General features: G+C 41.4%; 2 protein-coding genes across 12 annotated transcripts; both read right to left on the bottom strand.

Annotated features, from left to right (window-relative positions):
- Window positions 1-66: 66 nt before the first annotated feature.
- ahcyl1 (adenosylhomocysteinase-like 1) lies at window positions 67-16,035 on the bottom strand. 3 transcript variants are annotated; one of them, XM_035657563.1, is made up of 17 exons: window positions 15,282-16,035; window positions 7,814-7,928; window positions 7,206-7,349; window positions 6,293-6,393; window positions 6,105-6,207; window positions 5,535-5,629; window positions 5,284-5,390; window positions 4,140-4,256; window positions 3,936-3,999; window positions 3,734-3,822; window positions 3,484-3,554; window positions 3,105-3,199; window positions 2,424-2,522; window positions 2,018-2,086; window positions 1,821-1,899; window positions 1,501-1,621; window positions 67-1,401 (listed from the first exon to the last, which is right to left on the bottom strand). In XM_035657563.1, the coding sequence occupies exons 1-17, from the start codon at window positions 15,471-15,473 to the stop codon at window positions 1,395-1,397; spliced, it is 1,668 nt and encodes a 555-aa protein (XP_035513456.1). In that variant the 5' UTR covers window positions 15,474-16,035; the 3' UTR covers window positions 67-1,394. The 3 variants fall into 3 exon arrangements, with proteins under 3 accessions (XP_035513456.1, XP_035513458.1, XP_035513457.1); XM_035657565.1 differs by lacking the exon at window positions 15,282-16,035 and adding an exon at window positions 10,647-10,735; XM_035657564.1 differs by lacking the exon at window positions 67-1,401 and having other exon boundaries at window positions 1,497-1,621.
- A 471-nt stretch (window positions 16,036-16,506) lies between these two features.
- nfyal (nuclear transcription factor Y, alpha, like) lies at window positions 16,507-23,329 on the bottom strand. 9 transcript variants are annotated; one of them, XM_035656037.1, is made up of 10 exons: window positions 23,177-23,329; window positions 22,294-22,398; window positions 22,016-22,102; window positions 20,647-20,793; window positions 20,151-20,282; window positions 19,951-20,053; window positions 19,665-19,834; window positions 18,282-18,455; window positions 17,745-17,855; window positions 16,507-17,568 (listed from the first exon to the last, which is right to left on the bottom strand). In XM_035656037.1, exons 2-10 carry the CDS (start codon window positions 22,372-22,374, stop codon window positions 17,509-17,511), a joined length of 1,065 nt encoding a protein of 354 aa, XP_035511930.1. In that variant the 5' UTR covers window positions 22,375-22,398; window positions 23,177-23,329; the 3' UTR covers window positions 16,507-17,508. The 9 variants fall into 9 exon arrangements, with proteins under 9 accessions (XP_035511930.1, XP_035511931.1, XP_035511926.1 ...); XM_035656038.1 differs by having other exon boundaries at window positions 16,507-17,574; window positions 19,683-19,834; XM_035656033.1 differs by having other exon boundaries at window positions 16,507-17,574; window positions 23,177-23,328.
- Window positions 23,330-23,524: the final 195 nt, after the last annotated feature.

The raw sequence follows: 23,524 nt of genomic DNA, 5'->3' as shown, positions 1-23,524 counted from the left end.
CCTCTCTCTTTCATTCTCTGAGTTCTTTTTTCTTGACATAAACGCATAAGTTACTTTCCTCTGGTAAAAGAACTTGCTTTATTGCTATTTTAATGCATTCTTTTACATACATAGTATACACTTATGCATTTTGATCACATGAAATATTAATTTAGGTGACCCTGTGGGATCAAATTAAGACAGCGACAATCATATGGCAAACATAAAGTCTAATATTTTTTCTCAACATATAAAGAAGATATAGAGTTACAATTATTACCAGAAGCAGTAGAAGGAAGACATTAAATGTACCACTAATAGATGTGGTTTTACAAAAGAGGAATGGTCTTTTAATTAAGGTCAGTGCTGATATTTACGTGTTGTGAATGATTTAAAAGGCACATTCATACCATGGCCTTAAAGGTATTATCCAGTCAAAACACTTTATAGTGGACCACGTTGCTCTTCAGTCAGACAGATCTCAGCTGGAATCTGAGTGAGCAAATGGAAACTTGGTATTAAATGAGGGAAGTTATGATAGTTGAAAACGTTTAGCTGGCTCCTTCTCCTCAATCTTTTCAGTGCTTCCTTTTTAGGAATGAATACAGCTTATTATCTTCAACATAACCTAACATCTTAGCACATTAGACATCCTGTTGGTTCACATTTGTTCAGGAGAAGCCCAGTGTGTTTTGAAATCATTTTATTTATTTAGGGAGAGTGTTGAATGCCAACACCAAGAGTCAGGAATTTAAAATGCACTGAGCCTTTCACGGGCTAGTATAAACTCTTAAAAAAAACAACATTGGATCATACTGTTTATATAAGTGCTATATTTCATCACTGTACTTGTAATGATGACTGGATGTTACCTTTTAGGGCATGTATGCAGATACCATTCAATGAGATTATTTAACAAATGTACAGCAAACATTTCTAAAATAATGTACATTGTAATACAGTTTATTTGGCTCAGCCCGAACCCCGGCTCATGGAATGTACTAATAAAATCTTAATGTTGTTAACAAACAAAACATAAATCTGTTCCATTCTTACGGCCATCATTTGGCACTGTGCGTAGGGTAAACAAACAAATCGAACAACTTTGTGATCTAGTAACAGAAGCATTAGCAACTAAATAAGTACATACACATGAAAGCATGCAGGCAGGCTTTTCTTTTAAACACGTGACGAGACATGTAAAATGTTAGTTGGTTATACATTGTATGTTTCCTACAAGTCTTACTCTTATTTTTCATATGTAACACCATGTCTGAAGTGCTATTAATAAGTTACATTCAGCATAAGTAAAATAATTCCTCCGTTTTATAGCAATTTAGAAAATAAAATAGATTTCTCTGTTTATCCCAGGGCAACTCTGTGTTGAGGATCACGCCATCAGTCAGACAGTCTCATTAATACCTGCAAACAAAATACAGTGTTATTGTACACATGTGTATTCAACCTCTAACACATCATGTTAAAAATACAGGAAATGGAGGATGATAGGTAAAAACCTACCTGTAATAATTAGGTTTGAAAGGGCCGTTCTTGTTGAGGCCCATGTATTTGGCCTGCTCGTCAGAGAGCTCTGTCAGGTGGGCATCAAAGTTTGGTAGGTGCAAACTGGCCACATACTCATCTGGAGGAAAGACACAGATTGGAATCTACACTGTCTGGAGAGATCTTCCCTTCATGATGCAATTTTTAGAACAAATCACAAGGTGGCAATAATGAGCAATACAAAAAGTAAGCCATGGAAACTGCTTTTTAAACCAATGTATATAATTGATTGATTGATCAAAGCACAGAACAATTGTAAACTGTCTGCTTTTTCTTACCCATCTTCTTAGGCAGGAGATACACATCCTGTTTGTAACGCCCCTCTGGAGCATTGAACAACTCAATCAGGGCCAGGGCCTACAGACAACACAGACCACACAATTGTTGTAAGGATACTACATGTTACTACGGAACAGCAGGTTAAAATAATGAGGAGTAAAAAAAGTGTGTCCTCAGAAAGGACCAAACTACTCACCTGAGTTGTTGCAGTGATGGACAACACAAACGTAGGCACTGTGGAGCAGCTCAGATTTAAGAGACGACCCTGAGAAATGACAGAGCACAGGTATGAACTGTGCTGTAGAAACTGACTCTGAACAGACACTAAAGCAAACTGAAGCGACATCAGTTAGAAGTTACAGTGTGACACAAATAGGGATAACACTGAAGTATGCAGCTGTTGTATGAACCACAGAGCACACAGTAACTGTTACAGTCGGACACCTGCAGGCCTTTTTATATTTGAATGTAACCCAAGGTTGAACCCTGCATGCTACATATCCCACAGTTCCCACAATGCAAGATGCACTCTAGGTTTTGTGCAGGTTTCATTGTGGGGTTAAAAGCTGTCATCAAACTAATTGAGTGTAAAGGCACATTACCTCTGCAAGCAGAACAACCCTCTTTCCATCGGGCCAGATGATGTGGTCAACCTGAGAGCGCACCCTCTCCCAGGTCAGCTCAGGGCTGCGCAGACTCGCCTGAGGACATAAAAAGCAGGTCAGTCCTACAACTGCATGACAAATTGAAACAGAATGCAGATAGAATAATAGAAGTGACAGGATTTGTGCAACATTTACATCTAGGAATCCTGTCTCAAAGAACAGGGTTTTCTTTTGTAGAACAATTGGAAATATACATAAGGCTTGAATATATCAATCATAGAAATTTTAAGATGTTTAGAAAAATGTATTTGAGAAATGAGGTTGAAAGAAAGCATAAATACAGTTTCTTCTGCACTAAGAGTGAATATATAGCATTTTGTAAATAGTTTTCGTTTAAAGATGATCATAATGTTGCTTTGTATACTTTAGTGCTGATGGGTACCAGGATCTATAAATCACGTGACTGATAAGGAAAATGAAAACAGCCTCAGACCCTAATGAAGGCAAGAAAGCCAAAAATGTTTCTTGTATAAAACATATTGTAGTTGAGACATGTTTTAATTTTGTTAGACTTTCACTGAAGGTCGGCCTGTCACTGTGTCTGTTCAGCACATTTAAATAGAAATTCCCAGACACATATTTACAGAACACTCGTGCAAATACAAAAGCACACATTACCACATCAATCTCAGTATTGGAGTGTCCCATATTGCAGACGATGCAGCCATTCTTCATTCGGTCCAGCTGTTCTCTGGTAACTACGTTCTTGTTGCCTAAAAAAAAACCCAAAACAGTAATTTCATGTGTGAACAGTCAAATAGAAACCTCAGTTTCTGTTATAAGACTGGATTTACAATTACATGTAAATAATGATTATGAATACTGCCATCTGACTAGTACACGGACCCAGAAAGCATTTTAGCATTTAGATGAGAAGTCTGACTCAGTTTGACACAGAGATATAAAGTGGCATATTTAAATGAGGTGTGAATGTGTTTGCTGAAAACAGTGATTATCAAAGCAGAAGTAATGAAAGTCACTGCATGGGGCACAGTACCAGTGCAAGTTATCACCACGTCCATCTGGCGGATGACCTCGCTCAGCTTGACCACTCGGAAGCCGTCCATGCTGTGTGGACACACAGAGAAATTTCCATTAGTTAAGGCATCACAAACACACTAAAAACAACATAAAATTGTCTTTGTGGAATGACTGCTAATCTTATCCACAGTGTAGAGACAAAAGCACAACTATGGGAGCACATTTACTGGTGGAGCAGTGCTGAGTGGTAATGGTTAGTGACTCACCATGCCTGCAGAGCACAGATGGGGTCAATTTCTGTGATGCACACAATGGCTCCGAGGGCCTTCAGAGCAGTGCAGCAGCCTTTCCCCACCTACACACCACAGGACAGTGCGATAGATGTAAACAGATCTGCTGCACCTGTGAAAATTCACTCATTCCATCAAAAGCAAGATTTATTTTTTTAAAAATCAAAGAATGATTCACCTCTCCATAACCACACACGACAACTTGTTTGCCTCCAAACATTATATCTGTGGTCCTCTTCAAGCTGGCAGAGACAAGCACAATGACACACACTTTTATCCATCTGCACGACCTGAATACAAAACTCTTAACACTATGAAAACTAAGCTGTGGGAGTATGTTTGCAAACAATGGCAAGCTTTCTCGATGATTGATTCTCCTCACCCATCCAGGATAGATTCACGGCAGCAGTAAAGGTTGTCAAATTTCTGCTTGGTGACTGAGTCGTTCACATTCATGGCAGGGACGCACAGCTTGCCAGCCTTGGACAACTGGTACAATCTGATAGGACACATGGGGGAAACATGTTCAGGCAGACACGCATGTATAACACACATGTGCGTATCCTGCACACAAACTAAGCTGTGATCCTGTGTGACCTTATACTTTCCGGAGCGTCTGGATAATTGATTCCATTGAGAGTACATGCACAGCTGCTGTGACCTGCGCTCGAGTCATGTTTCTCTAACAGGCTCCAGTCAAATCAGGCCAGTGACCTTTTCAATCTACAGAGTCAGTGTGTATTGATACTACTACGACTTATATAACTGCTTTTGATACTGCGTGTGCTGCCTGATATAGTACATATCTTTCATCAGGAAGCTTGGTTTGCTTTCAGCTTAGCTCCTCCTAAAGGACAAAATAAATGGATTTAGAAGTAGATTAATCTAAGCTACAACAGTGGGTCGAATATAGTTTGTTAGCTATAACAGTAGTAATCAGTAGTCGGAACTCCAAAGAGCTCCAGGTGAGTGGAACAGTTTTAAAACTCACGAAAAACATATCCTAAACACAAACTGGATTTACAGAAGAGGAACATCAGGCATGTGGTCAAATTACCTGACAGTAATTGGGATCTATACATTATGTAAGGGGCTGACAAATACTGCTAAATATCATGAAACCACGATCCACATTTGTTTTCAATGACAAACAGTTATTTCAGTGTTAACCGCACAGCAGGAAAGATTTCATTATCCTACGGTATAAAATGAACATAAAATAAATCCAAAGGTTTGATCAATATTAATAACTCAAAATATATTGCCACAGTCTTTCTTATTGATAGTCCATTATACGCTGTCATAAGCTGTGTCAATGTTGTAATTTATGGGTCGCTAAAAGAGAAATCCTTTTCATCCTTAGCTCTGGCCACCATCCATCTTTACTCATCAACACCAAATAGAGTCCCTGTGTCCTCAAATGGTGGCCAAAACTACAAAAACTGATGCAGGGTACAAAAATATCTTTCATTTAACATCATTTCCTTTAAAACTCCCAAACTCAGCAATCGTATGCTCCATCTCACCTGTGCACTCCAGTGACACTCTCCTCCACAATGCCCCGGACCTTTTTGAAGACGCTGGGATACTTCTTGTACACCCAGTGGGTTAAGTCTCCGCCATCGTCCAAGATCTAAGAAAAGGCACAGCAGAGATAGCAGCATGAAAGATAACCTCCACAATCTATGACAGCACAATAGAGCCACGGGAAAGAACAGATGGAAGAGAAAAGACTAAGATCGGTGTTAGATTTAGCATGGGATTGTCAGGTTGATACCATATTGGCCTGCCAGCCCTCCGTGTTGACACAGCGATCGATGCACCACCAGAAGTCATCCTCTGACTCACCCTTCCAAGCAAACACAGGTACCCCTGCAGTAAACAAAACACACACACACACACTTACTGGCAAAGACCGACCACAGAGGAGAAGAGGACTGGCTGAGGATGAGCAGCATTGCATAGTGAAAGCACGTGCATAGATTGGTTGCTTTTAAGCTGCATTACTCATCAAACTTTACTCTAACACAAGATATTTCAAACCAAATTAAAAAGAAATGTTTTTTGCATTGTAGACACCCATTATGGTTAATGTGTAAATTATAATTTGCAAATTATGTTGATAAATTGATAGCCATAATGTTTTGAATATTTAAAGTAATGTAAAATAACCACTGGCAAGTTAATTTAATATTTTTTAATTATCAGAAATATACATGTTTAACCCCTCAAACCATGACAAAACCTAATAATACATGATAATTGTAACGCCATTTATGAGCTGACTTTCTGATGAGATTTAGCTGCAAAAAACATTTTTTCCACATCAGAGAGGAGAGGCTCTTACCTGTTTCAGCAAGAGCAGCAGCCACTTCATTCTGAGTGGAGTAGATATTACAGGCGGTCCAGCGGCACTGGGCCCCGAGAGCCACCAGAGTCTCAATCAGGACCTAAGAGGGAACGATGGAACAGTTAGCGTAGGTGAAGAAGAGAAGAATCAGAGTGATCTACAGTGAACAGGACGAGAGGACGTACAGCTGTCTGAGCAGTGATGTGGGTACAGCCTACTATCTTTGCCCCAGCCAGTGGCTTCTCCCCCTGGGCCCTCTTCCTCAAGGAGATCAGGGCAGACATGTCTGTGGAGGAACAGATCGAGCAGAAGTTAGTGAAGGTGGAAAGGAAATAAAGGTCATGTTTTGTTTTGGGAGAAAGAAGAATGGTGGGCCATTTCGAATACAAAAAGAAGCCCTTTCTAAGGTGGATGTGCAGTAAAAGGCTGTAAAATAGAGGCTGATTAAACAGCAATGTCACCAACAGCTGTTGCTGCCCAGGGTTTAAGCCTGAAGAGCACTTGTTGAACACTCACGCATACATATCACTCACATGTGCAATGTAAACAGCCAGAGAGAAAAAACAGACAGGAGGTGACTTATGAACCAAAATACCTGAGATGGGAGAAGAGGTATCAAATAAGAAAATAAGTAACAATGAATAGAACTGAGAGAAAGAAATCCGATCACATCTCAGAATCATACTGACACTCCCCTACACGCCCCTTGGGTCCTGAACTATTTTGAAATCAGGAAGAGAGGACCTTTATCAAATAGTGTCTAAGCAGCAGAACTGATGCCATGTGATATGTAGCTGGGAACAAAGTCACAACAGGTAGCACAAAGCTCTCTTTGTATACATGGTAATGATAGCAAGTCTCTAATCAAACTGTTTCACAATAAAATCACAGAAAAAACATCTTTTTAGAATAATGCAGCGATTCAATGAGACCAAACATTTAACATCAACAACACATTTACTGACTAAATCATCTCCTATGCAGCGTTTTTGACTGAATAGTCAAGAAGATATATTATTATGTTGCATATTTTCTATCTCGAAAGGGGGGGGGGGGATCAATAATGAAACGTGTATGTGCCCTAGAGGTCCGATATACCTTGTTCTGCAATTTCAATTTCACGGCGGCCAAATTCGGCCTGCTTGATGTTCTTCACACAGAAGTCACTGCTGCCGTGGGTGTTGACCTGGGCTTTGTCCCGGGGGGAGGTCTCATCATCGGAGCTGTCGGTGTAGGACGCAGCTGGGAAATGGAGAACACAAAAGGTCACTGTTGTGGAAAAGCAATAGAGCCAATTATGAAACATACACTTCTAATCCATTGTGTTTAGGGTGGAGCTTATGTGTGTGTGTTTCCTGTGAGTGTATATATATCCTGTGCAGTGGTAAATACCCCCCATTCATTGATACAGTTGATCTGAAAATAAACATAAAAGTAAACCCTCAGCCTCATTTCAAAGAGGCAGATAAACCGAGTTTACTTCGGTCTACCCCCCGGCACTATGCCCCTGTACTGCACATATATGATTTTATTGCAATTGCATTAACAACTGCTTACCTGTGCGTATAGCCGGGCTATACATCTTGATTTTTAAGGCAGGTACTGACATTAATATTTGGGAGTTTGGATATGTCCACCGATAGTAATATCTGTATAAAATACAGTGTGTGTTTTATATCTCATGGAAACTTTCAGGTGTGCAGTACCTGAGCTGTAGCTGTCTGTGGAGGACTGTGAGATGGACCGAGAGAGGGAGCGGCGTCCCGCCTTGGTAGGGAACTTGCTGAATTCTTGTTTGTCCTCCGTGTTAGCGAACTGGATCTGTAGAGAACCAGAACAAAATGGTGCACAACGTTTACAAAAAAAGACATTTGTTAAAGCTTATTTCTGTCCGTATGCACTGATTAAGTGTCAACACTGAAATCATGAAATCAGAGGAGCAGGAAAGAGCAAGGAACAAAACGTACCACTGTCACACATTAACAGTGATAAAGATATGTTTAGGTAATGTGTTCACACTCTTTTAGTTTATATTTGGACTCATTTCATTGTTTCAGACACTAAAACTGTCCTTTCAAAGGTAAATCACCTGAGCCTGTTACAGTAAATCACAGGTGGATCAGGAAGAAGGGAACTGAGCCTATTTTTAGATGCTCCCTCCTGCTCTGTGATTTGCGCTTTGTTCAGATACACAAGCTTCAGTTGTTGCTGTGGTTCATCGTGTCCAACCCTTCAAAGGGCCCAAGATCAAAGACCTGGAAACACATAGAGTGGATCTGCACACAGCTAGCTTCGCTATTTTCTAGACTAGCCACGGACAGAAGATTAAAGTCGCAACTGTCGAGTCTCTGGGGTTACTGTACCAAACCCCAGTGCATCCCATATTTTAAAACCACTTCTTTGTACAACAATCCCAACCTGAGAGCAGAAATACTTTCACATACGTAGAAGCCCAGGTGGACTGTAGCTTCTATTTTGCTTACAAGAGCCTGTTTTTAGATGGGCAGATGCAAACTCAGCATTTTACTAAATAGGAAGTCTGCAGGTGGGTTTCAGGTTTTAGTTTTAGTCCCTGTGACTTTCATTGATCTGTTCCCATGCAAGACTCAATATCACGTCTGGCAAACACAGATGTAACAAATGCTTTGGCAACAAATCCGCTACTGCAGGTTTAGCAACGAGGGGGAAGTATTAACACTGTCTTGCATAAAAGAAGCGTTTGCTCACTGGTTTCAATGTTACCTCAACGTTGCTAAAACTCCAATGAGACTCAAACTGCCTTTCCAAGAAATCCTACAGGTGTCTGGATGGCTTAGTGCATTGGCTCAAATCCAAGCTAAAATGTTAATGCTCTTGTGTCTCTTGTCTTTCTCACAAGTCTATATAGTGTCACAACATTATAAAATGTCATGCAATCACATTCACATGTATTTCTCTTGAATTATTTCTTCATATATTCCTTATTTTGTGTCTTCACTCTTTCCTTTTCATGGCTGTTGAGTGAAAACATTTTGGAGTAAGTTCTCATTATATTAGTCTTCTCATATCGATGCTTTACATGTGCTTTTATGGGTTGAACATGCTGAAAGCTCAAGGAGGTCATTCAAAGGCTTCCTTGCTGCTTGGACTTTGTAATTCCTGATCATCTGATTTATACAAGATGTTTTCTTTAATGGCAACATAATAACACAACGTTACAGTCAATTCTCTTTCTACACGGCTCTGTTCTTGTCCTTAAACACTCATTTGCCTGCCTCAGTGATAAATCCTTTCAAATGTCTTCATTCATTGTGACAATGCCGTAGGATTTTCCTTGTTCTCTTATTTTAGATGTCCATAGTATGTGTTTGGACTAAAAACTAACGTGCAGGCCAGCTGAGTTGACACAACACACAGATGATAAATCCGGGAACACGTGAATGCCAGACTAACAACAGTGAGTTGGGTAACATTTGAGTGTGATGTTCACTGCATTGAAGGAAATCAGTACTACAATAGGTCTCACAGGTACGGCTCCTGATTATGGCACTGAAGACACTTTAAAACAATACTAAACGTAAAGGGATTCTTTCCACTGTTAAACATAACATTGACAGGATATTTCACTGAGTGTAAACTAGAATGCGTAGTTCAATGACCTGGGAGTCGCCACACAAACGTGAGTGGAAGCTGACTGAATGGGATTCACACAGACAGCACCAACATTATTTATGATCCCTAGGGATTATACCTTTACACAGCTCGATTACTTCTGCCTTATATGAGGCTAAATGGGTAACGTCAAGGTTACCTATGACTTTCAATAATATAGAATTAAAGTAACTCTGGCATAAATGGCTCAGACAGTAGTAACTTCATTCACCAAGTATGTTTATCTCCCCCTTTCCATGTGCAGTGACACCGGGGCTTCAACAATCTACTGTGTCAGTATAAAGAAACTCAAGAAGCTTGTGAGACAGTGTGAACTGAGGAGATCTCTGCATGTCTCTGTTTTCACAATTGAGAGTGTGCTCTGTCTCATACACTTGCAAAATACTTCTTTTATGTTTGCTTTGCATCAGTTTGGACTCTTGAGGATTCAGCAGAGGTTTTGCACAGTCTCTTGTGTTGTTCTTCCCCCAGTTCATAGACCACAAAATCAGAGACTCTTTATCTTGTGGTTAGAGCATTAAGGAAAACAAGAGGTTAATCTGATTAATGATGAATTACTCAGTGTTACTTAAGACAGCATTCAGTTTCTGCTACTCTTACACAGTGAAGTATCTATCTCAGAGGTGAGCTCTGTGAATTACCTTGGCCTTTTTGGAGAAGACTCTACTTACTGGACTGAATATTTTTGTTGCAAGTGACAGAAAAACATTTATGTGTGGTCCACATTGTTGCATAAGATATAAAATCATCCTACATAATTGCAAAAGGAAGTCAGTAAACTTGTGACATGCCAAAAGTAACTCCGGCACATCTGTGTGTGGGACATGTAGTATCTTTAAGAATAAGTATGCTGGATGAGTTCCCAGTGATGCATTAGTAGCGACTCACCCTTTCTCTCCCGTGCCCATGTTTGTGTGCCATGGCTGCCAGTCACTGCCTGGTCTCTCCAGTTTTCCAGCCTACTTCCCTGTGCCTCTGTGTCCTCTGTGTGATGGTACTAGGTGTCCCTGATGCTATTATCCCAGAACACTCCCAGGCAGAGCCGGGGGGAGGTTCCCACCTATTATCGTGATTTCTAATGGCCAACCTGGAGAGGGAGAGAGAGAGAGGCCTAGAGAGAAAGGAGAGGTTGATTTCAACTGAGCCTCTCTCTCTCTTTCTCCCTCTCTCTGCCTTTTTCTCTTCCACTCTCTGGTTCTGCCCTTGACAACCAGCTGCTAAAGTCAGTAGGTACATACTTTATGCTTGATTTTGAAGTGCCGAGAGAGCAGATGCGTGAACAAGTTGCCGGATTCAGATGCGTACATAGATACAAACAAGAAATATACCCACAGATTAACACATCCAAATAAAAAATGCATTTGCTGCAGCTTTTACTTTCATGCTCCTGATATGGACTACTAAATAAAAGGGGATTGACAGGAGGAATTAAACCCTGTTTCCATTAGCCTTCTGTTACATCAATAAGCGGCCCATCCAGTCCCATCCTACAGCTAAAAATACCCTTTCTCTGTTAGATAGCAGGCCAGGTCACAGACTTAAGCTGTGGTGTGACTCTAGGCCAGCAGTGTAAAGGGTTCAATAGAGGCCTGGCATAAGGCGACATTAACTACTTAGCCAGACACCACTAGTGCTCTATAGTGCCATCTAATAGAGTGGACATACAGTCTTACCCACATAGGTCTGTGTATAAAAACTACTCACAGTGGTCACGATCAACAAGTCCTAGTATTTGATTTAAAGATTTAATTGAGCACAAATTAAAGTTAAGTAAAGCAATGCTAGAGTCAAAGAAGATAAAAATCACAGTACTGTACTTCCTTTGGTCCGCAAAGGCGCCTGCTTGGATCAACGCATGCATGACGGATTACAGTGTTGTGAAAAAAACATACAGTGTGCTAATCCTTCCTCCAGAACTATGTGACCTTTAGCAGAAACTATAACTTGCACTTATCACTATATAGCTCAATCTTCAGTGAATATTAAGGTTATTTCATAAACAAACACAAGGGAATACAACCCTTCCATCTACAATATCATTATGTTATAAGTCCCCCCTCCACTAAAAGCTATCGTTGGATGTTTGAGCTTCACTGTGCAGAATGATGCAGTTTGACGCTAGAAGGATGTTTATAACATTCATCTGCTGTAAAGTGTAAAGTTTCTCTGTGCTCACTGAAAATATTATTTTAAGGGGCGGGGGCTACGAGGATAATTTGTGACATCACAAATTGTTTGGAAGTCAAGTATAGGTCGAGTACGCACATATAGTGCGATGTAGAAACTTGAAGCCACCAGTGCCCATACACTGAGAATGGACTTTACAGTGAAACAGGAGACATCTTGTGTCCAACATGAAAACTTTAGAGACTAATTTGCATATTCATGGTTTCCTGAATATTTAATGAGGCAGAATGAGAAGATGGCTTTTTAAGGATTTTAATTATTGTTCCAAGCAGACTCTTTGGATTTATGTCTCAATACATGTCTGGTGGGATTCTTTAAGAAAGCCAGGTTGCTGATAACAAATAAAGCAGTTAAAGTGAAGGGATCCTTTTTTAGAAACCAAAGGCACAACTGAGAACAGCTGGAAAAGGATGGAACTAGTCAGTATGGATGTGTTAAATTTCTCAGCTTATGGTGACTTTTCCCTCAATGTTAATATTGGTCACACTGTGGTACAAACACAGTACTTGTGTGGACAAGTGCAGACTGACTTTTAATAAGCACTAGAAAGGAACTGTTGTCAGTGTTATTTTTATGAATACAGCCCCACAGTATCGCATTTATTATGTGATTATAAAAATCTCTAAACTTACTCTGATGTCATTACGTTTGTGTTCACGGGGCTTTTGACCTTCAGGAAACTTTTCCATAACGTTGGCAGACAAACACGATAAGATAGTGAAAATAAGGTAGGAAAACTTTTGAGAATCTATGCAAAACAGCCCACAGGGATCGGATAGAAATGATGATGCATGAACAAATTTACAGTGAGTGAGTCCCATTTCCCAGGGGGGGGTATTGTGTAACTGCTGCATGGATTCAGAGAGAGGAGGCAGAGTAGTGGCTGTTCTTTGACTCACCCACCCACACGCGCTCTCTCTCTCTCTCTCTCTCTCTCTCTCTCTCTCACACACATTCATTTCATTTTTAATTCGTAGCATTGATTGGTTTTGTTCATGGCACCTTTCAGTTGATTATGTGGCAACGCACCAGCCTCAGTTCAATACACATCCAACTCTACTTTTTCATGTTGTGATGCAAACAGGTGGCTCACTTTGACACAGGGCTCTCACATTTATTCATTCATTCGCTGCTTTTGTTTTCATAAGCAGGGTGAACATTCCTACCATCCAATATGTTTTCAATCAGGCTCCCTGAGGCGACTCACGGTCCACACATTATTGCCTCGTCAGACAGGGGGTCTGACCCAATATTCTGAAGTCGGTGAGCCCCGCTGCTGGGAAAATAGATATTTTTATTATTCTGGGTATTATGTCAACCTCTTTTCTCATACTTACACCAAAGATTTGAACTCTGGTGCAATCAAATCACAAAGGCAGCTACACAGGACGAGACATTTCATTTGAAATAAACACTACTGACTAGTAACGGTTAATGGGACACCATACATTATAAAATATTAGCCCACTAGTAAAAACAAGCTTGATGATTTTTAGTTGAGAGCATTTAAGAATTATGATTCACAAGGCTGCATTCGTTTTGTTAGTTTGTTTAACAGGGGACATTTAATCAGTTAAACACTGTTACATAAGGACGAGCTTTGCAAGAGATGTAATGCATACAGGGACGTCCAGTAATTTACAGCCGCCACAGTTTATATTCTTTTAGTCTTTTAGTCACCAAAAATTCTGATCTGCTTGTGATTAGTTGCCCTGCAGGGATACTGATTTCTACACAATTTCAGACAATCGTTATTGTAACGCAGCAATACTTGACAAGAGGTCTGGTTAGCAACATTATCATAATTTTTGTTTGTTTTTTTATTTAGTTTTTAAGGCAACATTCAGAAGCACAAACAAGCCACAAACATCCCAAATTGTTTAAATGAGGAATCATAAGCAATATTAAACAGACAGCATTAAGATTACATGAAAGAATTTACGAGGCCGGATGACACATCTTGTACAGCCTCAGTGGAAATAAAACAGTAGCACAATACATTCAAATTAAATTAAAAAATAAGGATATCAAGAGATCTGCTGATATACCTGCCAGTATACTGACCTATATTGTTTCATATATCAGGCCCTAATATCAACACACTGATGGATCATGGGTAAGAAGGACCATGGTCACAAGTTAAAGGTCACCTTGAGGGACAGAGAAGGGCTTCACATTCAGGTTGTATAGAATAGCATCAATGTCCCAGAGACAGTGTGACACAGTCTGGGTACAAAGTGTTCACCATGAGTCTTTTCTTTCCAACACCTGAACCGGTTAGTTAGAAGCCTTCAATCCACTGCGTGCTCCGTGTTCATCCACTGCCTGCCGCCAGCTGTTACACACGGTGGTGGATCTGTAATGATACGAGCCGCCACCTCAAGGGAGTCTTTCAGTCTGAGGATTGTTCTGTATGTTGTGTAACAGCCAGGAAACCGAAGGGCTTTTTTCTCACAGGTGCACCCTGTGCTGCTGATGCATTTTTTATCACGCTGCTCTTATTACTAACAATCATGATGCCCACACACACACACACACAGCAGAACAAATCCAAGACTGATATCATAAATAAGGATGAGTTCACAAGGTATAAATTAAACCTCCACAACCGTGCACCGTTCAAAACAATTCAAAGCTGTGTGACTGCAATTCAGTACGGATTGACATTCTTCCGCCTGCAGCTCATTACACAGCTCATACTGTGTGCAGACCCCCTGTCTAAGCCCAGGTTTGTTAGGCTGTGCATTTCTTCACTTTGCTCCTTGAATCAGAGGTTTAAGAGCTCAACTTGGCTTTTGGTTGTTTCCTGCCTACAGAATGCAGACATTGTGATTTAAATAAACAGGACGGCAGATTTTGAACAATAATCCCGCCTTGATGAAAAGCTCCATTGAAATTATATGTTGTTACACAAGTAATAACATAGTAAACGCTATGATTAGACATGTACTGACACAAAGCTTGTCTTTGTGGCCTGACTGACGGATTCTACTCTATTTTAAACAGTGAATACTATTTTTTTCCCATGCAGTGATCCCTCAGTGGGATGGCTGTAACATACACTGACTGTTTTATGTGACACTGCAGCATCACATCCATCCAGTGCATCAATACTCTCTGCTGTCAAATGCAGATGTGCCCTATGAATACTTGATACATCACACACACACACACACACACAGGCAGACACAAAGTACTCTGCCTGGCCTTGCTTTACAGTAGAAGTACCTCACTGCAGTACAATGCGTACCAATGTGGATTTATCCTCCTCACACACACACACACACACACGGTGTCTTTGCCACAGTGAGTGATGGCGAGCATCACGTTTCTTACCTTCTTGACGGATTTCAGAGTGGGGACTGCGGTGAACGCTGCGGAAGGCATTTCCCCGACATTCATATTCACATCACTGCTGTTCTTGCTCACAGTCATCGCTGAGTATTTCTCAGCAACGTTTTCGGTCTCTTTGACATATTTCGTGGCTTGTTTAACCTCCGCCTTGCTGTCCACAACCGAGTCGGTCATTGCATCCAGGTGGTGTTTGACAGTGTTAGTGGAGGAAAGAGGAAAGAAGCCGGTTGTGAATGGAGCTCAGACCGACGGCAGCTTTGTCTGTCTGTCTGTCTGTCTCTTTGCTCTCTCCGTTAAGCTTCGTGGCTTTAAAATGACCGAAACGGCGCTGAAGCACTTCCACTAGACCTCGACCGATAAGTAGCCCAGCTTCAAGAGAGATTAACCTTGTTTCCGGGCTTCAGTACTTCCTAAAAGAGCGGCACAGACGCTTGTTTCGGTCCTCCGGGGTCTGCTGTCATCCACAGACAGCAACATCTCCCAGAGGAGGGGGGCGGTTTGTTGAGGCTGTCACCTGAGCGAGTGGGCAGTGTAGGCGGTGAGCATCCGGTCAGCGCCGGTGCGGAGGAGGACAACAACGGAGAGAGGTAACACGGCTGAGGCTCGCTACTCGTGTAACGTGGCGCTAGTTCAGGTTCATTAACTTACAATAGTTTTTAATCGTTACTGTTTGTCAGTCGCCACTGTTTCTATCGGGAGGAATCTGTGCGGCCCTGAGTCGAGTCTGCTAGGATGCAAGTCCCGCCTCCTCCGCTCTGATTGGCTGGCCGTGGTAACGACGTCAGTAATCTACTGCGTCTGATTGGCTGAGCGTGACTGGGACAGTGTTTAACCTGGGAAGTCTCGCTCAGGGTCAAACACCTTCATTTATTTGTGTCATATCCAGAAATTAAATTGTTCTTATGTTGTTATTTATGTAACAAATTGTCTTAACTATAATTTGCTCAATGTACAACTGTAACATCACAAGTACCAGAAGCTTTACTCCATTATACTTAACACTATTGAAATATTTGTACTTTAATTTACCATTTGTTTTATGCTACTTCATACTTGTATTCTACTACACTGTAACAGTAATTATTGTACTTTTGATTCCACTGTATATGGTATTTAAAATGTATATAGAAAATATATAATCAACTATCATTTATTGTTATTTATTAAGACTTAACCAAGACTGGGAGTAAAGTAACCACAAATAACCTTGAGTCACTTAATAAAATTTAATGGACATAGGTTTCATGAATTCAAAGTCCAACCTTTTTTTTTTCATTATATAAAAAAAAAAATAACATTGCAGAACTGCATCTGATGGGTAAAAAAACGATTATCTACAATGAAATAAACTTAACACCAGTGAAGAAGTAACTACATGGAGAGTATATGAAATATGATGCAACACCGAGTCATTTATTCTTACAAACACTATCTCTAACCACGAAATTGTATAAAATGCATCCACAGAACTGGGCAAATTAGTAAATACACTTGATACACACTGGGGAAGAAAAGAATTTCTGTACAATATCTTCACATTTGTATCACATTTCAGTTTTTGCTCAGTGGACACAGGTTGGACTTATGAGTCCATCCCCCCACAGTACATGGGTTGAAAAAAATAAAATGTCAAAACACAGGGCATCACATAAAAGAGATAGGACACAAGTGTAGCATCAACGCTTAATGAATGTCTCTGAAAAAAATCTGTACCATTTACAAAAAATATTTAAAGCAACAAGAATCCACTAATGACAAAATCTCTTTTTTCTTTTCTTTTCTTTTTTAACAGACCAGAGTCTGACAGAGTATGGCTTCACAGCTGTCATTTCCTCTGTGTTACTAGCCCCGTTTACCCATAACTTCATGTTTCATTATTGTCCAAACAAATCCTTATGAAAAAATAAAAAGCTGGTCCTAAGTGCTCGACCAGTTAAGCTGACCATGGAAGCATCCTCTATTTGACAGAAAGAAATCCTGAGCAGTCCAACGGCTCAGCGGGCCACATGGCCAGCTCCCTGGAAGACCAGTGTAGGAGTGGGAAGATAACAGAAGAAACCCAGTGGCAGTGCTGCGGTCTGGTGTATGACGGTGGGGCAGGGAGGGTGTAAATGGGAGAGGAGAACGTGCGGCAGATGGGTTAGCTGGGATGAAGAATCTCAGGCAGGGTAGAGTTCACAGGCAGAAGTGATGATGTTTGGCGACAGTGCTACGAGACTCGGATCATCTGAGCCACCGACTCATCTGCTGCTGCCTGGGCTGCTTCCTGCTGTTGCTGTGCCAGAGGAGGAGAAATTATTCATTTCATTCTTAAATGAGATCTCAACAAATTGACAGATAATTTCACACAAATTAGAAATAAATAAAAAAAATCTTTGTTGACAATTTATAAACGTATTTACAGGTTTGAATCAGTAATATGTTTTTCTACACGCAGCTTCTTACCTGTGCCAGGGCAAGAGCCATTTCCTCTTTGTCCTTAGGTGAAAAGAATCTTCCTCCATCTCCTCTCTTACGCTGCATAGCATGACGGTGGCGAGACTCATGTAGGTATTTCTGCCAAAGTGAAATTGGATGTATTGGATTATGACCAGTTAATAGTGTGAATGCATTGTGTCATCTCTGTACCAGTACTAGTTGAAAGGTCACTTCACCCATCCCCAAAAAACAAAGCCCATTTTATTTCTTGCCTCTCGTGGGATCTAAACAAGGCACTTTTTGAGATATCCTTTTCAGAGTTTACATGGCTTTATACAACTAGCAGTAAGTGAAATACGATTTTATTTATTTTTTTGCAATTTCTAAAATATTTATCAGGGGTATTTTTTATATTTCCCTTGAATTAATGACTCCTTGTAATGTGGCAGGATTGGAACTCCTGGGCAGCTACATCCACAGCACAAGATGATATACAGAATGAGTAGCTACATGAAATGGTAGAAAATAAACGAGTAGCTGGTGAAGAAAGGAACAAGGGCTTACCCTCCGTTCTTTGGGGATCTTTCCCTCAGCCTCCAGCTTGGCTCTGGCCTGTCTTCGCTTTAGGATGCGATGGTACTGTTTTGCATTGACATACAGAGGTTCCTCCTCAAGCATCTCAGCCCCTGGCAAAGGAATACGCTGCATTGTGGGAACTCCACCACCTCCAGGCACCATCTGATAGAGGGAGACACACAAACAGGTACACAGTGCTTAGAAGGGCTCAGGCAAGGAAAGCATACATGTATGTCATCGTACTGACACAAACAAGCAAATAGTTGAACCAGTAACGCATCAATGAGGCTGTTATTCAATACTAATACAAAATACTACACCGATTAGCCATAACATTATAGCCACCAATGTGCCCAGGTGTTGTGCAGACCCATAAACAACAAACTGACACCTTTCTATCAGAACCAGAATTAAAATTTTCAGCTATGTGAGCTACAGTAGTTCATCTGTTGGATCGGACCACACGGCCAGCCTTCACTTCCCACGTGCTTCAATCATCCTGGGCCCCCCATGACCCTGTTTCCAGTTTCCTTTCTGGCTCACATTTTGATAGGTACTGACCACTGCAGACCGGGGAAACCCCACAAGAGCTGGCAGTTTTGAGTATGCTTGAACCAGTTACATCATCACAAAGTTTGACCTCAATCCTCTACGCTGCCCATTTTCCCACACCTGTCATTGGTATGATGTTATGGCTGATCGGTGTATATCACAATGCAGCGTTCACATTTAAGGTCTCATGTTAGAGGCCCTGCACACCCAAAGAGGTATTCTCAGTCATTCTAGCTGAAAAGATATAAGATATATATAAGATATAAGATTCTATACAGGGGGACCCTGGGTGGAGTTATGCTGGGTATCGCATCACCAAATAGCCTGAACTGTTAAAAATCATAAAGGTTCAAGTTGTCCCACCCCAACATGAACAGTAGAGGTGAAGGAGATGTCAATCAAACACAGTCTGTAAACACCCATACAGTCTTCAAAAGAGGTCTATTCAGGCTGAATAAGTGAAAACACCTATGTGGGTGGACAATGGATGTTAAGGGCCTTAACTAAACATAGTAACAGTCACTAAAATAAATGACATGGTTGAATAAACTGAACTAAAAAGTAGACTAAAACTCAAAAATCGGTGTTAATTTGATCAGCTTTTTGAATTAAGTATAACCACATTATTAATTATAACAATATGACTCCACTAGGAAGAAATTAAATACATTATTACAGTCTCTCAGTTATAATTAGCACTAAAATTATAAATTGATAAATGATTCAATTTGTTGCTCTTAAAAAAGCTCCTCCGCTACATCGCACACCCTTGTGAGTCTATATTTGAAAAGAAAAAAAAGGTAATAAGATATTCGGTACCTCTGCACAGGGTCTTACCATGACCATTCCACCTGCATTGACCATGTTACCAGAGACGGGCAGGGTGACGGTCACAGTGCCTTGGCCGCTGTTAGTAGTGTTGGTGTTGGCACCCCCTGCCTGTACAATCTGGGCACCTGCCAAGCTGGCAGCTGGAATTGTGATCATTCCTGCAAATAGCTTACCATCAGAATTCTTATTCAAGAAGACAACTCAACAGTGCTCATGTTTATAAAGTCTACAAAGCAGAAAGCAAACACAAAAAATAGGAGAATATTGAGTTTACCCTGCTGCAGGACGGTACCATCTGCATTAACAGGCTGGTAGACAATGGTCTGTCCGTCAGCTGTCTGTGCCACCTGTTGGCCCTGCACGCTGATCTGCTGCCCCTGTGGAGCCACAAGTAAGGAGAGAAGACACTCGGTAATCACATCAATAGCTGTGTGATTAAATGGATTTGCCAGTCAACCGGTTGGAAATAAACACCTGGTTCTGTCCAGCTGTGATGGCTGTCTGGGGCTGCTGGATGATGATCTGCTGCGGCTGACCCTGCTGGCCCTGGAGCTGGAGAGTCTGTCCACCCTGCAGCTGGATCTGACCTGGCTGCACCAGCTGGATCTACACATGGACACAGTACCACACACAGATTGGTTCAGACTCGGTTCACTTTTCAATGAGATTCAGCATATCCTAGCAGTGGTTCATTTCCATTTAACTACAGTGACACAAATACTGTAAAGAATCTTATTTTCTGACACTCTGAATTAGACGGCCTCACAAAAAGTAACGACACCTACATAAATAAAAGAAGCATAAGAAGCATTTGTCAACAGAAACATTAACAGGAACTGATTATTAAATGACAGTCATATCACAATGTTGTTTTCATACTTAAATATAAGGAACACTATGTACTTGTACAGGATAATGTGGTACAATTTGAATAAAGATCTTAATCTAGTGCCTGAACCGTATCCCTTACCTGCTGTAGTCCCTGGGCTCCAGATACAGGGACCTGCATTATGGTTTGACCCTGACCCCCCGACATGGCCTGCACCATGATGGGTTGTCCTGATGATGTGATGAGCTGCCCTCCACTCACCTGGACCATTAGAGGCTGTCCCTGGACCTACAGAGAGATACAGAAGGCAGTTATATCAGCACTGCAAGTGTTTGTTACCTCAATATTACTTACGTGTGTCTGCAAGCAAATGATGTCAAATCAGGAACATCCTGGATACCACTTCATGGATACAAGTATTTGATGATTTCCTGTCATTCTTTCTGCTTTGGGATATTCAAACATGAAACCATCCCGTTCCATTGTGGATCCGAACTGTAGCCTATATACATTAGCAAAATACAAAACCTCTATTCACTGGTTTTGTCCTTAATGGAATACTGCTGCTGAAGCAAGAGGTTTCATGTTTATTTCAACTTGATTTGCTTAAAGCACATGATTAGAAAATATACTGCCATAAAAATTAATTTGCATTCACATATGCAACCTGACGTAAAGTAGCAATGGTCAGACTTTCATCCATAAATGAGCAAGTGATCACAATGGACAACTGAAAGCTTGTGGCAGCAGTTGTATCATGGGGGAAAATGTCAGAGGGAAGGAACCCGCTGACATTTTCCAAACAAGACGATAAGAAAAATACAGTTAGATGATGAGAAGTGACAGCCAGTAATATCTATGGATCGGGGGTGCACGATATGGGAAAAATGTTACCATTGCGATATCATTCACAATTAGTCGGAATGATCATTTTTACATCATCATTTTCTAAAAACATTTGTTTGTACCAAACAAACATGTTTTCTTACATTTGGAGAACAAGATTTATAAGCCAGGGCATATCTGCAGCCCTTTTGTCACACATTGTGCTTTATCAAAAAGATTGCAACTTCTGTGATTTGGATAATGCACTTGGCCATATTGCAAGTTCAACAATATTTGGATTAATTGTGCAGCCCTACTATGGATCCATGCTGTTCAATGCTGGTTCTTCTGCTAATTGCGACACATAACTGACTTAGACTTCAAATGGCTTTCGTCCTCATCGGGAAGAGCAACGTCTGACTTGCAGAGCTTGCTTTTAAAAGCAAGAGACGACACAACTCTGACAAACAGCCTCGAGAGCACAAGCGGGAAAACTCGAGGTTGACACACAACACACTGTGCTGAGGGACATGCAGTTCAGGCAGCTGTAAGGCATGCTGGGGGAGGGAGGATGAACCAAACAGCACAGAGATGGGTCATGAAAGACAGCCCTGGTTGTAGCATGCAATCTGGTAGGCTGTAACACTGTCATGAAGGCACTGACACAGGGCGGCGGTGACACCACTACCTGGAGTGTCTGCACCTGCTGGCCTGAGGCCGTCACCACTGGCGCCTCTGTTTGCAGCTGCACAGCCGTCACTGTGCCCTGTGTCTGCAGGCAAGGCAGGACAATACAGGCTCAGACAAGTTATTATCAGGGAATATTAGACTGGATCTGGACTCCACCGGGGCGCTTTCATTCTGGGTACCTGTAACCTGTGACCTTGCAACAGAGGGTTTAGCTGTTGACGGTGTGGCAAACTTTATCCAAACCAAATGTATGCGAGTGTATTCTCAGCTCACCTGCTGTTGGATCTGTCCATTGGTGGTCTGCACAACTATCTGCTCCCCGGTGGTAGTGGTGGCAGTGGTGTACTGCTCCATAGCTTGTTATTGTCTAGGTCCTCTCTTCAGACAAAAGAAAGACATACAGTATTAGCAAGCGTTGAATTTTACAACTCTACTTTAGTTCCTATTTTACATGGAGGCCCACAGCCTTCCTGAACATCCAGGGAAACAAACAGGGTTGTTTCTCTTTGCACCCGTTATCTGACATTAACGTTACTGCTGCCACCTCATTGTTAACGCGAATTATTTTTTTATTTAACGCTAAAACAGCGACACATTTGCGGCCCTTTTCCACTTGTCGCCACACTAACTTGTGTCACATACCAAGTGTTATATATGAGATTAAGAGGCGGTATGTGTACCCCACAGTGGGCGATACACGTAAGGTCAGCTACCGTCTTCCTATAACAGGCTGTTTTGGTGAGAGCTAACAAGGCTAGTTAGCGTGGTGAAAGCTAGAAAGCACCGAGCCGAGGCTGGAGAACAGCTACCGCCCGTCTTTAGGTGGGTTGTGGTTCACAGATAATAATAGTTTTGCCGGGCAGTGCTTGGCGATGGCTGGAAGTTGGCATTATGCACCGTCTCTTTGTTCGAGATTCAACATTTGAGCTAACTAGCAAACGTTAGCTGTGTCTCGTCGAGCAGCAGAGATCATGTTTCCTCACCGGAGTCGACACTGAGAACAACATGTTATCTTTATCTGCAGCCCGGGACGCAGCGGTCGGAATCAAACTGCCATTTGAGTTTTTTGCATTTAGCAGGGTTAGTAATTTGGTTGGTCCATAGCAAACCAATCCGTGCTGACAACTACCAATGCCTTCAATCGGGTCTCCCTTACCGTGTCTTCGCTGTCCGGTTTCCCTCTGATTGGCTCTAGTACAGCTCGCTAAAGCCCAATCAACAAAGTGAGCGGACAAAATGGCGCAAATGAAACAAGGGCGCCTGGGAGGATGTGCGCAGCTGCGTGACTCGGGGACGGAGCAGGGTGCAGTGTCAGCGCCGTCCGGCAGATGTCGCCATTTATCTATGTTTCATGTCCCCTTCGACATGTCCTTTGGGGTATATTATATTATATCTTCTACTGGTGCATTGATCGCATTATTTGACATTTTAATGACACAAATTGCCTCTCAATCAGATTGGGCTTTGTGTTCAAAGTGAACCCTGTTTGTTCGCTTCAGGTTTA

Source organism: Morone saxatilis, unplaced genomic scaffold, assembly GCF_004916995.1.
Source record: "Morone saxatilis isolate NCDOM2014 unplaced genomic scaffold, NCSU_SB_2.0 Contig15, whole genome shotgun sequence".
Classification (NCBI taxonomy): domain Eukaryota; kingdom Metazoa; phylum Chordata; class Actinopteri; family Moronidae; genus Morone; species Morone saxatilis.
This window is presented reverse-complemented; position numbering and strand designations above follow the sequence as displayed.

Bases quoted from the DNA above. Each gene is read 5' to 3' on its own strand.
- nfyal (XM_035656033.1), bottom strand. From the start codon at position 22,374: ATGGAGCAGTACACCACTGCCACCACTACCACCGGGGAGCAGATAGTT. The intron at 20,794-22,015 runs GTGGTGTCACCG...ATCTCTCTGTAG, and splicing joins AGGTGCAGACACTCCAGGTA to GTCCAGGGACAGCCTCTAAT. The intron at 17,856-18,281 runs GTAAGCCCTTGT...TCACTTTGGCAG, and splicing joins AGATCCCCAAAGAACGGAGG to AAATACCTACATGAGTCTCG.
- ahcyl1 (XM_035657563.1), bottom strand. From the start codon at position 15,473: ATGACCGACTCGGTTGTGGACAGCAAGGCGGAGGTTAAACAAGCCACG. The intron at 3,555-3,733 runs GTGAGTCACTAA...GTGTCCACACAG, and splicing joins ATCTGTGCTCTGCAGGCATG to CATGGACGGCTTCCGAGTGG. The intron at 1,900-2,017 runs GTGAGTAGTTTG...TGTTGTCTGTAG, and splicing joins CCATCACTGCAACAACTCAG to GCCCTGGCCCTGATTGAGTT.